General features: G+C 36.9%; 1 protein-coding gene across 7 annotated transcripts in view; it reads right to left on the bottom strand.

Moving 5' to 3' along the window:
• Fak (protein tyrosine kinase 2 Fak) overlaps positions 1-17,933 on the bottom strand; it is a 414,892-nt gene that overhangs the window by 298,227 nt on the left and 98,732 nt on the right. For 3 of the 7 annotated variants that reach the window (XM_081738434.1, XM_081738437.1, XM_081738439.1), the window contains one exon: positions 12,707-12,776. The exons of the other annotated variants lie outside the window; for them this stretch is intronic. In XM_081738434.1, coding sequence (XP_081594560.1) covers positions 12,707-12,753 — 47 coding nt within the window. In that variant the 5' untranslated portion in view covers positions 12,754-12,776. The remainder of the gene's footprint in view (positions 1-12,706; positions 12,777-17,933) is intronic. 7 annotated transcript variants of the gene reach the window in all.

Genomic DNA, 17,933 nt, shown 5'->3' with positions numbered 1-17,933 from the left:
GGAATGCTTATCAACTTGAAAAGTCTTTTTAAGATTTAAATCCCAGTCTTTATTGCAACTTTTTCCTCAAGTGGTTCCACTTCGTATTCAGTACTCTGGTGGTACATGTACGGTACTCAAGATTCATTTGAATACCCCTACATGGAAACGAAATGAAAATATATTAATTAACATGTATAGCAAAATTTAAGTATCAATCAAATCGAATCATGACAAAACGGATTTCCATTAACAGTTTCATACTTGGAAACATTAATGAAAATTTCAATGGAATGAAATTAAAAATTAAAACTGTATAATAATAATAATAATAATAATAATAATAATAATAATAATAATAACTTAATCTATCTTACTGTGTTTTGTCTGAATTCGATAAATAAAATATATATACGGTTTATTATTGTTTACATTTTTGAATTATATATACAGGGTGTCTCAAAAGTCTTCTCACATAGAGCGAATGGGGGCCGGACATCGACACGTTAGCGTTAAAGACAGTCGCTCGATTCATTTATCTTGTGGGTCCAGATAAATGGCAACGTTGCATTTTCATGTAACATTGGGTACATAAAGAGTGTACAGCCCAGGCGGTTCGTGCGACTTAAAAAGTTCCTTCACTTTGGATTTGGAGACAGTTTTTCCTCTTACTGTAACTTTGAAAATAACAAAGTTACCCTATGTCAGGGGACTTTTGAGACACCCTGTATATGTATTATCAATTACCCGCTTCGCTGGGTTAAATTAAGAAAAAACAGTTCCCCGTTAGTCACTTTTTAGTCATTTTCGATTATTTTTATATATCCTCCTTCCGTCCCCATGTTACGGGGCACGGCATCGGAAGTGTCATTGTTCATCTCAGCAATCGCGGAAAATATGGATTCAGCACTAATATCGGTCATTTTCGATCGTTTTTAAATGTCTCTTTCCTCCCCCACCTATAAGATACACCGTCAAAGTGATATAACTAAAACTCAGGTTTAAACTTCATCTAGGTTGTAAATTCGATCGAGATCGGTCCGCTGGTTCAAAAGTTATTGTTTTATTTATTTTTATACATCTCTCCCCTTCCCTCCCTCTCCCCTAACTTCTACCGTAAAAGTGATATAATAAAAACCATCGCAGTTCTGAACCTCATCTATGTTAAAAATTTGGTTAAGATCGGTCGGGTGGTTTAAGCGTGATGAAGTCACAAATACAGTCATTTTTATTTATTCATTTTTTTTTTACACATATATCCCCTTCCTCCTCCCCTACGTTGCACCGTAAAAGTGAAATGATGAAAACATCCCAGATCCGAACCTTATCTATGTTGAAAGTTTGATCGAGATCGGTTGGGTAGTTCAAGATTTATTTACTTTTATTCATTTTCATATATTTCCTCTCCCCCGTCCCCAAAGATCTACCGTCAAAGTGAAATGATAAAAAAAAAACCTTCCCAGGTTCAAACGTCATCTATGTTGAAAATTTGATTGAGATCGATCGGATGGTTCAACAGTTATTAACTCACGAACATAAGTCACTTTATATATATATATATATATATATATATATATATATATATATAGAGAGAGAGAGAGAGAGAGAGAGAGATTTTAGTATATCTCTCCCTCCTTCCCCTCCCCTACGTTGCTTCGCCAAAGTGAAATTATGAAAAAGAAAAAAACACGCGCAAACTTCATCCATGTTGAAAATTTGATCGAGATTGGTCGTTTGGTTCAAGAGTTCAAATTTTATTTATTTTTTTTATAATTCCGTCTCCTCCGCCAACCTTCAGTTCTACCGTTAAATTGATTAGCTAAAAACACACCCAGGCCAGATCCGTATCTATGTCAAAAATGTATATTATATATATATATATATATATATATATATATATATATATATATATATATATATATATATATATATATATAAAATGGGAGGACCAAAATGTTTTAAGTGTTTAGGACTTCACAATCCGGCCCTGGGCAATACTATTCAGAATGAAATAAACAACAGACAGAAACACTACAGCAAAGCAGGGGATAGAATGGGATAAGCAAGTGCTGGCACTATACGAGTAATGTGCCCGCTAAACCACTGATAACGCAAATCTACTGATTTCTTATTTACACGTCATCACTGCTTTTTCGTAACTGCAGGTTTCCGCTGGTCCTCTTCCCCTCTCAGTGTGGTTTACAAAGGAGAGCAACAAACTGTGACGTTATGAAGCACTCCATTACATATATGTCGTTAGAGTAGTGTGTGTGTTTGTGTGTGTGTGCCAAATACAACAATCTGTAAGAATAGCACGTTGTACAGCCTCAAATATGTCAGTTTTCAGTTGTAGACTGCTGATGATGCGAAATGGTAGTTTTTTTTTTTTTTTTTTAATGAAAATTTTACGAACAAAGCGATTATATTTTGCATATACACACTTACGTTAAAAAAAAAAACATGGAACCATAAAAAAAAATAAAAACTCTTCAAGCATTTTTAAGCGAACAGGTTTCATTGTATTACTCAGTTTTATTGTTGTTGTTCGTCTATTTTATTTGATCTTATTTATTTATTTGTTTGTTTGTATTTACATCCATTAATGAGTTGTTTGTTTCTTTGTTGAAGTTCTGCGTCCGCTTTCAGCAGCGAGGCTGTATGAGAAGTGGATCTACAGTGTAAAGCGGAATTTGAACCACAATAATGGGATAATAAATTTCAAGGCTCTTCCATAGAGAATCGAATCAGGGACCACGTGCATCAAAAACGCACGCGTTGATCAGTACACCAACGTGGAGGGCTTTTGTCAGTAATACGGCTATATACTAGGACAAGACCCACAGTTTACAGGGATGTGTAATGTGTTTGATGCTCTTCTACCAGAATCGAACCCTAGACCTCACATACCACATGCACAGGTGTTTACAACTAGAAAAATAAGGGGAACTGATTCATGCTGTTCGCTTTCATTCTTTGGATGTTGCTTGTACAGATTAACTGCACTGTCTTTGACTACAAGAAGATGTGAAGTCCATTAAATCAAATTAATGGAGTGCTATAAATCTGCATTCACTATGATAAGATATGAAACAAATAAATAAAAAGTACACATCGTAATGCGAATATATTTGAATGACGGAGTGGTGTCGGAAAAAAAAAAAATAAACACCATTGAAACTGGCCATCAAAACAGTGACACAGAAGCCAAAGGACGTGTTTTATTTACTTTGGGTCGCGAGATTTATCTTCGGCCAACCATTGCACGACATTTCGAAATGGCACCGATAAGGAACAAATAAGTGTGCCAAGAAATCATACGAATGCTAGATATTTCTTCATTCAATTTTCTCTTTTATCCTTGTACAGATGAATTAATTCACTTTTTTTAACACTATTTTACAAGAACTCAAGCATACTAGTTTCAATGTTTTGTTGTTTGTTTGCTGAGCCTCTTTCCAGCTCCAAAGCAGCATAAATGAACCACCACAATGTGTTCATTAAAAAAAAAAAAAAAAGTTATCCCAGCAGGACACGAGCCTAGGACTGTGTGCACTGAACGCAAACGCGCTATCTCTAATATAGTCGTATCAGGGGTATAGAAGCAAAACCTACTAAGTCCATTTTTAAAAAAAACGTGTCACGCCCTTATGTTTCAAAATTGTTGAACATTTTTTTGTTTAGTGGTAGTTGATGATGTATGAAGGGTGATATGTTTATGTATTTTATTTACAAATCAAACATATCACATCCAAAGCTAATGAACTGTATGATTAAACCCATTTTACTGATTCACCCAGATATCATGAAGATCGAGAAATAAGACTTGACGAATATTTGAGATGTTACTTGCTTCAATTCTTATTTAAAGGTACATGTGTTAATACGATAAATATAACATGCTTTGTTCATATGTTAATATACTGATATAATACTTAAATATTAGTACAATGAATTACTTAACTTCTTTCTGCAGTAATTGTTGCTTGCTGCTAGCTAAACCACATGTTGCTTGCTAACCATCATACTTTGTCTTCGATCACACATAAACTGAGTAGCACTCTACAACACCGTTAAGAACTTGTAAATCTTGTCTATTAATGAACATGAGTATTTCTCTAAAACCTATGAATAAATATGCTTTTCTGAAACTATTAATGAATATGCTTGTCTAGTTGAACTTCGAAGCACATTGTCGAATGCACAGACCCACTTGAATAGCACACTGAAGGCACTGTTGCCAGCCAATGCAAACACAACTCGCTAAAAACTCACCAGAAAAATCACTAAAAGAATCACAAAGAATTCACTAAACCACTAAACTATATACAAAAAATGAAACTAATATGAATAAAAATAATGCACATATGCAAGCTTATCCATCCTCCCCCTCCTTGATTGGACACAATCAATTAATATTCTAGGGGTAAAGGAATTAGCTTAGCAACACTACGCCGAAAAATGCCACTTTTACACTTCACAGTTGCCACTCGCACTAAATTATCACTGCCCGGATGAACTTCTTCAATCACACCTAACTTCCACACTTGAGGAGGAACATTGTCTTCTTTTAACAATACGACCATGCCCGGTTGTAGATTAGGCTGAGCTGACTTCCATTTTCTTCTTTGTTGTAACTGGTTGAGGTAATCCCTTGACCAACGTTTCCAAATATGCTGCTTCATTTGTTGAATCCGTTGCCATCTTCCTAATCTGTTGATAGGTACGTCCAGTAGATCTGGTTCCGGAAGGCTGAGAAGTGTAGCTCCCATCAAAAAATGTCCTGGACTGAGATACATTGGATCTGTAGGATCGTTGGAAATGGCTGTCAATGGTCTTGAATTTAGAATGGCTTCAATTTGAATAAGTAACGTGTTCAACTCTTCGTATGTCAGACTTGCAGTTCCTGCTACACGCCGTAGGTGGTACTTTATGGATTTTATTGAACTTTCCCATGACCCCATGTGAGGAGATCTGGCAGGAATGAATTTCCATTCTAAACCTTCTTGAGCTGAGTGTTCCAGGATGTCCTTTCTGTTAGTCTTGGATTCAAAAAATTGTTGCAATTCTCGATTGGCGCCAACAAAGTTTGAACCATTGTCGCTACAGATAGATAAGCATTTACCTCGCCTAGCAACAAATCTCTTCAATGCTGCGATGAAAGCTTGAGAAGTTAAGTCTGAAACTATTTCTATGTGCACTGCTCTAGTGGCTAAACAGATGAACAACGCTGCATATACCTTCATTTGAATTTTGCTGCGAATTGTGGGCTTGACATAAAAGAATCCTGCGTAGTCCACTCCCACGTGTACAAATGGTCTTGCTTCACTTACTCTTTCCTTGGGTAAGTGTCCCATTAACTGTGATGACCTTGTTGATCTCCACTTGAAACAAACCAAACAATTGTGTACTATTGCCTTGACCATCTTCTTAGCTCTTGGAATCCAATATCTGGTACGCAAAGATGCAATAAGAAGCTGTGGTCCTGCATGAAGCAACCTTTTATGTTCTTCTTTGACTATCAGGTGGGTGAAATGATGTCCTGCAGGTAAGATGAATTGATGCTTGTTGTCGTAGTCCAAGTTTGAATGTTCCAATCTTCCTCCTACTCTTAGCATTCCTTCCGTGTCCAGAAATGGAAAAAGATCCTTGATTGGGCTCTTTGTTGAAACTTCCATTTGTTGCTGCAAGTTCAATATTTCTTGATGATAGGTAGTATGTTGTACTATCTTGATACATCTGTGTAACGCTAAACGAAGTTCCGAAGCGTCAAGACTATCGGTTTTCCTTTCTAATTTCTTGGAAAGACAATTATGTTTGAATCGCAAACAATATGCTACTACTCTCAACATTTTGTTTAACGATGAATACCTTTTCATAAAGCTTGTTTCATGAACTGCCACCAAACTTATCATGACTTCCTTCTCTTCTGGAATATTAGCTGGCTCATTTTGTTCTTGACATGGCCATTCTGCTGTGTGAAGAAACTCTGGACCATGCCACCATTCTCGAGACTGGATAAGAGTGTTGGGATCCGCTCCTCGACTAACTATGTCTGCCGCATTTTCTTTACTAGGCACGTGGTGCCATTGATTGATTGATGTGATTCTCTGAATTTGAGCCACTCTGTTGGATACAAATGTCTTCCAACGATTGGGAGGTGATTTGATCCATGACAAAACTATCGTCGAGTCTGTCCACAGGTGTATACCACTGACCTCTATATTCAATATGGATAGCGTTTTGTCTATTAGCTTCGAAAGTAACAGTGCTCCACATAATTCCAATCTAGGCAAAGTTTGCTTCTTCAGCGGTGCAACCTTCGACTTTGAACAAAGTAAATTGACTTCAATGTTTCCTTGTTCGTCTGTAGCCCTGATGTACACTACTGCTCCAAAATTTTCTTCACTTGCATCGCAAAAACCATGTAATTGTATTTCCTTAACGTTCTCCGCAGACATTACCTTTCTTGTAATTTGTATCTTCGCCATCGCAGGTAACCAAGACATTAATTGATTCCACTCAACTTGTAGGACTGTGTCTAATGGGGCATTCCAATCCATCCCTGTCTTCCACAACTTCTGTAAGAAATTCTTGTATTTGATGACAATTGGAGCGATTAGACCTAATGGATCGAAGATAGATGACACTATACTGACGACTTGTCTTTTTGTCATTGCAACATTACTTTCTGGTGCAGTTCCGTGTTTACAAATTTTGTTCGAAATTATAAGTTTGTCTGTTAATGGAATCCATGCTATTCCTAAAGTCTTAACACCGTCTTGCTGACCAAGTATGATTGGCTGTTGTTTTTCCCTGACGTCTTCAGGAACTCCTTGAAGTACTTCTTCTTTGTTAGAGCTCCATTTACAAAGCTTGAAACCTGCTCTGCTTAAAATATTAATAAGATCCTTCTGTAGTTCTAAGGCCTTTGACACGTTTGGTACTGATTTTAACACATCATCAATGTAGAAATTGTGTTTTATAACTTCTGCCGCTTCTGGAAATTCCTTGGAATTTTCCTCCGCTATTTGCTTCAGACATCTTGTTGCCAAGAAGGATGCTGACGATGTCCCGTACGTGACTGTTTGTAACTCATACGACTGGATCGGTTCTTCTACTGAGTTTCTCCAAAGGATGCGTTGTAAACACTTGTCCTCATCATGAATTAATATTTGGCGATACATTTTCTCTAAGTCTGCTGTAAATGCAACTGGATACAACCGAAACCTTAAAATAATGGAGTACAAGTCATCTTGAACAATTGGCCCAACTTGAAGAATGTCATTCAATGATTTGCCATTAGACGTTTTTGCACTTGCATCAAAAACCACTCTTAATTTAGTTGTTGTACTGTCCATCTTGAATACAGGATGATGTGGAAGATAACAACTGCTGCTGCTGTTCACGTCTTCTTCTGTAACTTTTCGCATGTGACCCAGACTTAAATACTCATCCATAAAGGCGGCATATTGTTTATGAAACTCAGGATTTTGTAGCAATCTTCTTTCAAGCTGCTTAAATCTTTGTAGTGCCATGTTGTAAGACTCTCCTAAAGCTGCATTCTCTTCCTTCTTTGGTAATTTGACAATAAATCTTCCGTCTCCATTTCTGGTTGTATTTTGTAAAAAATGCTTCTCACAATTTTCTTCTTCCGGCGTGTAAATCTTAGTCTGAAGATCTTCGAGTTCCCAGAATTTTCTCAATTGTGTATCCAAGTCTGTCTCCATCTGAGCAAAACATGAAATTACCGACTGGTTGGCTTCTTCGGGTATTGAAGGCATATTTCCGACGACAACGTATCCTAGCTTCGTTTCCTGCAAAACTGGATAATTTCCTTTTCTAGTCTTCTGGCCTGGCTCGAGGAGACTGTATAATAACCCCGCACCTATAAGCATGTCCACTGACGACGAGCGATTAAAATTTGGATCGGCTAAGCAAATATCCTTTGGCAAGTTCCAATTACTGTAATCAATATCCTTAGAAGGTATGCAACCTGTAATGTTTGGCAATACTAAACAATCGACCACTGCACTAAAATCACATGTTCTTGAATAAATATGAACTTTAACACTGTACTGAGCTTCGGAGGTTACAGAATTGATACCTCTAATGGGAACACGATTTTTCGTTTTCTTGAGGCCTAATCTATGAACTAAAGCTTCGCTTACAAAATTCGATTGAGACGCTGCATCTAATAACACTCTGCATTGTTGAAAACGACCTTTAGTGTCTGTTACGTTAACTAACGCTGTTGCTAATAAGACTTGCTGACCATAATTAATCTTAAATGAGCAATAAGAGTCCTGTGGTTGAACTTTAATCTGATTCTGTTCCTTAACTTTAGGTACGTTAGTAGTATTGTTATTTGTTTTGCTTGAACTGTCTTTGTTAGTAGCCTCCTGAGTAGTGTCTTCATGCAACAGTGTATTATGCTTAAAATTACATTTCTTACAAGTACTTGATTTGCATGCCTTTACTTGATGTTTATTACCTAAGCAATTAAAACATAGTTTATTTTGCTTCACGAGCTCCTTTCTTTGATTAATGTTAGCACTCAGAAATTCTGGGCAGCGAAAAACAGCATGCGTTTCTTTGCTACGGCAAATATTACATGCATATGGAAGCACAGAAACAAACGCATTCACTTGACTGTTATTCTTTCTTTTTGCTTTGGAATCTACACTTTTGTTGTCATAAGTACTTTCAGATTGAGTAGGACGAATGTTTTCTAACATTTGACAACGACCTTCTAAAAATGAAAATAATTCCGATAACGATGGAAAGGAGTCACTACTTTGCTCAGCTTCCCATTCCCTTTTGCTTGCCGAATCAAGTTTTTCTACTAAATGTTGTGTTAGTAGTACGTCATGCAAAGGTTTGTCCAAATTCAATGCTTCAAGGGCTTGAAAATTACTGCGAGCAGTATTTACAAATTGTCTAATGTCTTTAGCGTTTTCTTTCGTTACTGGCTTGATATTGAGCAACCCTCGTACATATGTCGAAGCTATCAACCGTTTGTTTTCGTAGCGTTCAACAAGAAGCTTCCATGCAATTTCGTAATTTACTTCTACCGTTGGCAGATTTGCTATTAATGTAAACGCTTCTCCTTTAAGCGATGTGCGCAAATATTGAAACTTACAAACTGTACTTAATGATTCGTTATTGTGAATAAGGGAAATGAAAATGTCCTTAAAGGGCGACCATTCCTCGTATTTACCGCAAAATGTGGGCAAGGAAATTTTAGGCAATTGTACTGAACTACTACTAGAATTTCCAGCTTTGTTATTTGCTGTCCCTGAATCCGTTTTTTGTTCAAAACTATCAATAAATTCTTGTAACTTAACCTTTGAATCATAATACAGTTCCTCGAATGTAATTCTGTGCGTTTCTTGTTCACCCGTCTCATCCAAGAGCTCTATTTCTGACTGTATCTCATCAAACTTAATAAAAACCCCTTCAAGTGCAACTAGCCTCGTTCTTGCTTCTTGTATGCTAGGTTTATTTTCATTCTGTAGTTTTTGAAGAAATGTCAGTATTCTTGTTGCCTGACCTTTGACCGAAGCACGTTTCTTAATTAATTGACCCAACTGCACTTCTGCCATTGTTTCAGTCTTTTTTTTTTAACTACTCAAACCGCTGACAATATATATATATATATATATATATATATATATATATATATATATATTTTTTTTTACTTCTGAGTGACCTACAAACGTGTAACCTTGAATTCAGCTGGGTTGAATGCACACACACCTAATGATATGAACAGTTCTGTCCTGCATATGACAGCAGCACGCACACAAACACAACGAGAAGAAACAATGCAAAGTCACGTTTCTCGTTCTGACATCCGGTGGACGGAGGACCAAAAAAATGATGATGTATGAAGGGTGATATGTTTATGTATTTTATTTACAAATCAAACATATCACATCCAAAGCTAATGAACTGTATGATTAAACCCATTTTACTGATTCACCCAGATATCATGAAGATCGAGAAATAAGACTTGACGAATATTTGAGATGTTACTTGCTTCAATTCTTATTTAAAGGTACATGTGTTAATACGATAAATATAACATGCTTTGTTCATATGTTAATATACTGATATAATACTTAAATATTAGTACAATGAATTACTTAACTTCTTTCTGCAGTAATTGTTGCTTGCTGCTAGCTAAACCACATGTTGCTTGCTAACCATCATACTTTGTCTTCGATCACACATAAACTGAGTAGCACTCTACAACACCGTTAAGAACTTGTAAATCTTGTCTATTAATGAACATGAGTATTTCTCTAAAACCTATGAATAAATATGCTTTTCTGAAACTATTAATGAATATGCTTGTCTAGTTGAACTTCGAAGCACATTGTCGAATGCACAGACCCACTTGAATAGCACACTGAAGGCACTGTTGCCAGCCAATGCAAACACAACTCGCTAAAAACTCACCAGAAAAATCACTAAAAGAATCACAAAGAATTCACTAAACCACTAAACTATATACAAAAAATGAAACTAATATGAATAAAAATAATGCACATATGCAAGCTTATCCAGTAGTTTCACTCATCTGCATTAAGTACTGACCACTACCAAAAAAAAAAAAAAAAAAAAAAAAAATTCAACAATTCTGAAACATAAGGGCGTCCCGTTTTGTTCATTTCCTGAGAAAATTGAAAAATGGATTTAGCAGGTTTTGCTTCTATACCCTTCACGTTTTTTTTTTTTTTTTTTTTACTTTAATCGAAAAATGGAAGAAAATTTGATACTGAAGAAGCTTCTCATTGTATTTAAGAAACAAAATTTTTAAATCAATTATTTTCATAAAACTACAAGAATATGCATATCAATGATAATACTGTATTAATATAACAGTACTAAGTAAGTATTGTTAAATCTTTAAGATTTAGCTCAACTCCTTACTATCAAGCGTTCCATTTGTAACAATTACATTGAAATTAGTTATTAATTGTTATAATTTCCTGGCGCTGCAACTGAGAAAGGATTGTATGCTCAACTATATGAGTGAACGTTTAACTAAATACGAGAGATGATAAAAGAAAATTACAAAGCATAAAACTTTTGTTACTCACTGTAACTTAAGAGTCTTCATCGGCGAAATTAAAATACCGCTAATTTTACAGTAATTATGTGATATCTTCAAATAGATAAAAGATAATCGAAATGTGGAACAAGAGCGCCCTAGACAATATTATTTTACATGAGATACCATTATCACGACTCATTTATCTGCTTTCGATTTCGAGCCATTTTGAAAATCGGCATTTATTTTCGCGTTTCTAAACAGCTGAAAACGGAAAGCCACTAGGTGACTTGTGATAACGGTACCTCACGCAAAATAATATTGTCTAGAGCGCTCTTGTTCTGTATTTCAATTATCTTTTATCTATTTGAAGATATCACATAATTACTGTAAAATTAGCGATATTTTAATTTCGTCGGGATGAAGACTCTTAACGAAAATTTATTTGTAGATCACGTAACATGTCTGTCTTGGTGTAGGTTTGGAGACTTCGGATTCTGATTGTGTATACCTGAGAAGCGGGTATTAAAAAGTGGTGCGGTTCTTGTGGGCCAAAAACACTACATCTGCTGGTATTCATAGGCTGTAGAGGTGTATGGAAGGACTACATTTCAAAGCAACATGTAAAGAAGTGGTGTCGTGCCTTTAAAGAAAGACGGACCAATATTGTTGGACACAGCGTTACACCCAGTACTTCAAGCACTGACGCTACACTTGGAATGACTACATGGTCTTCTGCAGCCTTGACTTAGCCCCAGCGACTTTCACCGTTTCCCTGTTCTAAAGCAAAAAATGGCTGGCTACATTATCTGGCGTGTGATTGTCAAAATCGCTGCCTCATGGTGGCAAATTGTATAGAAAACTTTTTCTGTCGTTGTGATAAACGGTTGAAAAAAAAAACTGTGATTACATCGAGACTATTGTTGAATTTGGCCCGTTTGTTTTCGTCTTGGTGTATTTTTCTTTCTGTATCTTCAATAGCCAATAACATCATTCCTCCGTGCTCATGTTATCCAATCATTTTATCTCTTGTTTTGGACATGGTCTTCACCACATTTCTTTCTTTCTCTACCCATAACTTCACTAGAGTAAATTAACGTTAAAAATTGTGTACTCGCAGCAGGAATCGAACTAAACCGCATGAGAATAACGGTTCAGCTTAATAATTCTACAGTCAAACCTGTCTGATGCATTCCTTCCTCTAATACCTAGGTATACAAAGATTTATTCGGGATTTTCCTCTTCTGAACCGAATCTCGAAACAGAAGTGGAACCCAAGAGTGGAACCGTCACGTACCTGTCCTTTCTATACAAGTAGTGTTCGATTCAATCCTTGGAATTGACAAAGGACTTTCAAAGTCCAAGGAATGAAACGAGCAAATAACAGGACAAAGTCGTCGGGGTATCCAAACAACCACAGAGTAACAATATAAAAATAGAAGATAATTAGAACTTGTAACAATTGAAAGAACACTAAGATTATACATAATTAGACGGACTTCTAGAATACGTGCAGCCATGCATTGTGATCTCTAACAGATCTCTAAATTTCTACGAATAACGATGGTTGACAAGAAACAGAAAGGTCGAGGATGGATTCAACTGAATAGGTAGACATAGGACTTGTAAGAAAAGAAATTTAAAAAAGAGATCTATAAAAGAAATACCTACTTGAACCCATCACGTAAACGAAGCACAGGATAATGCGTTGCAGTCATTTTGAGATATCCACATAGTTTACCTAGCACAGAGAAGAAAACATACATTCACTCGTAAGAGAAGGTTTACAGGCAGAAAGCGAAATAACAAAATAAAGAACAGTTCCAAAATAATAATAATATTCACTACGAAAGGGAAAAAAAGCCATTACATGTCAAGACCAAGTATTCAATTCTTTGTACATTATTTACTTGGTCCACTGGGATACTATTACATATACAGTATATATTTCCCTGATTCGGTGGTATAGGGAATACAGAAGATACGTCCACATCCGAACACTTGAAAAGGTTTTAAGAGAGACTTCAATATTGCTCGACAATACATAATAATTCATGAATTCATTACAATTATTTTGAAAGAAGAATAAGCAGAGTAATTACATTAAAAATCATCATGGGTGATACTGAACAAGGACTGCAGTTCTCTGAATGTACATAATAAAACAGGAAGGATTTCTTGCATCGAATTGTTAATCCTTATGAAAAATGAAACTGCCATGACAATTATAAACGGTCTGGACAGCGCCAGCGCCGCTCGGAATAGAATATATAATTATGAAAAAACAATGAAACTGTTGTTCCGAGTATTATACTCGGACGTTTTACAAATCTCTTAAATAGATATAAGTTAAATGAAAATACAAAAAGCTGTAACTAAAATTTAACTTTGTAGGTACTTTTGGCTGCAAAGGTTTTTACAGTATCCTCAAAAAGTAGCTTTCAAGCTAACTTATGTTCTATGGATATGACCCTAAAGTTGGTGAGACGTTATTGCCCTGTTAAGTTTCTGGGGTATTTTTTTAAATGATCTTTCGCTTGCTAAAACTTTACCTTGCCTTATAGTGAACATAAATATTTGCCCAGTTTTGCGCCCTCCAATTCGGCGACCGGGGCACAAGCGAATGTATCACTGTGAATTGTTACAATAATTGTCTTTGCTGTGTAACCATCCAAAAATGTTGGAAGTTACACAGCAATGTACGCCCATTTGTCGCCCAAGGGACGGTGTAGACTGTCCATGAATTACAGTACGAAACCCGTCCTGATCCCCGTCCATTTGTCGCCCAAGGAACGGTGTAGACTGACGATGAATTACAGTATGAAACCCGTCCTGATCCATGAATTACAGTACAAAACCCGTCCTGATCCACCGTCCATTTGTCGCCCAAGGGACGGTGTAGACTGTCCATGAATTACAGCACGAAACCCGTCCTGATCCACCGTATTCTCGTGATGACTATCTCATCGTGGATTTCGAATAACTGAATTCCATACCACATCCTGCAGCATCTCGACCACTTCTTGGTACATGTCTGTGACAACTTCTTTTGTCATGGAATCGAATGGTTGACTGACGGATAGCAAAAATGTATCGCTACAACCAGAGACTACTTCCACTAATTACATCATGGGAGACAATCAATGACATGTGAGTTAGACGACTGAAACGAAGCCTGTGACGCGACGTTGCCATGTAGTAAAAGGGTTGTGCCTAAGCAAACGTACTACAGCGCGAGTAGGTAGGAAGATGGAAGACTGACGTGAATATATACAAAGAGGTGACAACACGTAGCTCTCTCACTTGGTAACAGTGTTTAAAGGGAACTTGGAGAGCCGCCTTCAAACGTTAAAAACGCTCTCCCTTAGTATATTGGTTTTTTTTTTCTTTCTTTGTTATGAAAGTACCACACGTGAATCGCACCAACCGAACACAGGTGAACTCACTTCTTGAAAATTTCGAACTGTATTGCTCCACTGAGGTAGAATAAGATTGTAATTAAACATAATGAAATCATATATTCTGGAAAACTTCCGAATCTTGTGTGTGAACATTTATATATAGGTACGGATCCAAGAGGGCTAATTGGGGCTATAATAGCCCCCTAGCTCTTAAAATTATAGTGACTAAAGTTGCATATTTTCGTACTTTACAACAGCGAAAATGCTACATAGGCGCACCTAGCCTACCCTGATCAAATTCTGGTTCTGTGCTTACATATATAATTACACAGGCTCATTAAATGGCACGTAAATAAAATCTCTTTTAGGACGTGCCACGTGGAACACAACTGATGATGGATGACAATTCCTTCAAGGAATACACAGAACTTAATCACTTCTTAGTAAACAACACAACTAAACTGAGCCTTTTTTTTTTAATATTAGGATCATGTGCTTAACAATCTTTTTGTGATTTACGTTGTAAATATACAGATGGTGATTAGAAAAATGGAAACATCTGTAATTGGCAACACGTCAGATGTATGGGTTGGCAGTGGTGTCGTGGCGCCGGACCGCTGGTGGTGATGTGTTAGGTCGGTCTCCATACAACATAATTGAACATCTGTGGTCCGTCTTGGAAACACGACTCCGGCGACGATTTTCACCTTCATCCTCTCTCACAGAACTGGCCGATGCCCTGCACGAGGAATGGTGTAAAATTCCACTTGCTACCATTCACGACCTCTATGCCTCCATCCCACATCGCATCAAGGCTGTTTTGAAGGCGAAAGGTGGCCAGACATCATATTAATCTGTTAAGTTGCAATTTCGTTCAGGTGTTTCCATTTTTATGATCTCCATCTGTATATAGAGAGAGTTCTAGTCGTTAGGAAAGACACCTTTGAACAGCTCAAGAAAAGATAGGAAAGAAGTATGTTCGGGAGGTGAGCAACATCACTACTCAGTAGACTGGCATGCCACAAACGAGAAAGTCTGCCGTTTAAGCTAGGAGTTGATTCCAATTATTCCCTAGGAATAAAAATTTGCTATATATACTCAGTGATACATTAAACACAACAGGGATAGAAAATTCTGAAGAACGCGTGATTAACCGAGAATCCAGAAAATTAAAATCCTCCCTTATACTTAATACTCAAACCAAAGAAAATGGGTTTTCCTCTTACCTATACTTTCTCCTTAAATAAAAATAAATACGAGAAGGTGATCAGAAAGTAAGCTTACAAAGCCTGTACTGAAATGTCTACATATTAGTTCATACAAGCACTATAGCCAACAGATAGCACAGACATTAGGTTACTTTTCCAACATTCTCTATATGGGTTGAGATACTTGTCGCATTGTGGGATGAGTTTGAAGATCCCCTCCTGCTAAAAATCCTATCCTTGCGTGTTTAGCCACGTCATTACGAAATGTTTCACCTTCTCGTCTGAAGCGAAGCGACGGCCTCCTAGGTGCTCCTTCAAGTGCGGGGACAGGTGAAAGTTCCTTGGAGCGAGATCCGGGGTGTAGGGTTGGTAGTCGATGATGTCCTAGTAAAACTGCTTCAACAGCGTGGTAGTCTTGTGGGCTGTATGCGGACGCGCATTGTCGTGAAGGAAGATGACGCCCTCGGTTAGAAGGCCTGGCATTACAGTCTTTCTGTAAACCTCTACCAGCTGCCAGCGAATTTCAGACGCTCTTACATTTTTGGCCCACAGAAATCGAATAACTGAGCGAACTTCTTCGCAAGACAGTTTTCCAAACGAATCGACATTTGTGTTCACCTACAACTAGCGCCGTAGGTGGAATGTGGCGGAAACTCCTGCACAGTTGCCAACTCCATGTATTAAAATTACCACACACTCATTCCTCTATTACACACGAAATTCCAGAAATATCGGCCTTGTAACCTTAGTTAATGATCCTCCCTCGTAAAAACAACTTATGTGGAAAAGATCGTTACAAAAATAACTTTCAGAGTGTACAGCTGATTTTTATTTATTCATTAACGAGCATCGAAAGTACGAACACCCGCAAGAAAAGACCGACCCACCGTCGCGAATATACACACATCTTGATGTACGCATACGGTGCGCATAAAATCATATTTCATGTAAAACAACCATTATTTATGCATGTTGCATTTTTTTGACTACAGTAAATATATTATAGTATTTAATATATTAGATACTATAGCCTATTGTGTAAGCAATCGAATACGTTTTCTACATGTATTTCGAGTAATTGAATTCCATTAGAAATGAGACGGCAACTCATCCCATCCTGAGGGTGGCCATGATCAAAAGTTTCAGTTAACTTCATTATAATAATAACTATACAAAAGTTGTAATGCAAATAGTAATAAATACATGGGACATCTCTTTAGTACAATTATGAAGCAGCTGATATACAATCTTCATAACGGTAATGAAAACAGGAAACTTATGCACAGTGAAATAGCCCTTCAATTTATTCATCTTTGAAATCTTAGAACTAAACTTTTGATACCTGAGTACTTCAATCTAGCCAGCGCACAGTGAACGAAATGCACAATTTAGCTGTGCAAAAGTGAAAAATGAAGTAGCTTGGAATTGCACCCATTGTACCTGTAATGAGACACAAAGAAACCACAGATAACAGGAACAACAATAGAAAAAATATTTGTTTGCACTATAAAATACGGATTATGATTCAGCAGCAGGCATTACTAATAGTGATCAGATTTAGAGGGTCAAAGTTGCTCGACGTTTGCTTGACTGTTAGGAATCGAGGACGGCTGCAGGGATGTACTGAATTGAAATACAAATTGACTGAAAAATTAAATGAATTTACCACAAGTAGCACATGTATAATATCGGAAGTTGCTGTTCGTATAAAAAAGTATGTGATATTGAATTTTAATGCAAAATAATAAAGATATCCACCTATATCCACCTCGAAATATGTTTATGTGCAATACACGAATGTTCTTGTATACAATAATAGTGATATTAGCTGTAGCAAACTGCAATCTGATGATGTGTTTAATCATTTCAGATAAGATATCTATATCCTGGAGAGAGCTGTTTGAAATTTGGCATAGAGAAAGAATCGTAACTACAAAAAATGCTGCAGTTGCAACATATGTCTGAAGCAGACTGGGACTGGAGAAGACAAACACAGATGAAAACGAGTACATTCAGCAGCAACTAAACATAGCAAGTTGTATCAAAAATGACAGAAATTGAATCGTGTTCTGAAGGCATGTTTATCACGAGAAGGTAACTTGTTGGATAACTGTCAGCTTTGTGCCTCAACAGTAACAAGATGAGGTCTCTGAAACAATACCCCACAAGTTTGCTGCATCTCTTCTCCCAGACAAACATAAACTACTTTGTGCGGCATATGCTAATCCTTCTGTTGAATGTGTTTTCACTAAGGAGGAAAATTTCTCTTCTTCGCTGATACAGACAGTT

Source organism: Thermobia domestica, chromosome 2 (genome assembly GCF_964235325.1).
Source record: "Thermobia domestica chromosome 2, izTheDome1.hap1.1, whole genome shotgun sequence".
NCBI lineage: Eukaryota > Metazoa > Arthropoda > Insecta > Zygentoma > Lepismatidae > Thermobia > Thermobia domestica.
Note: the sequence above shows the minus strand (reverse complement) of the source record. Positions and strands in the feature narration are given on the sequence as shown.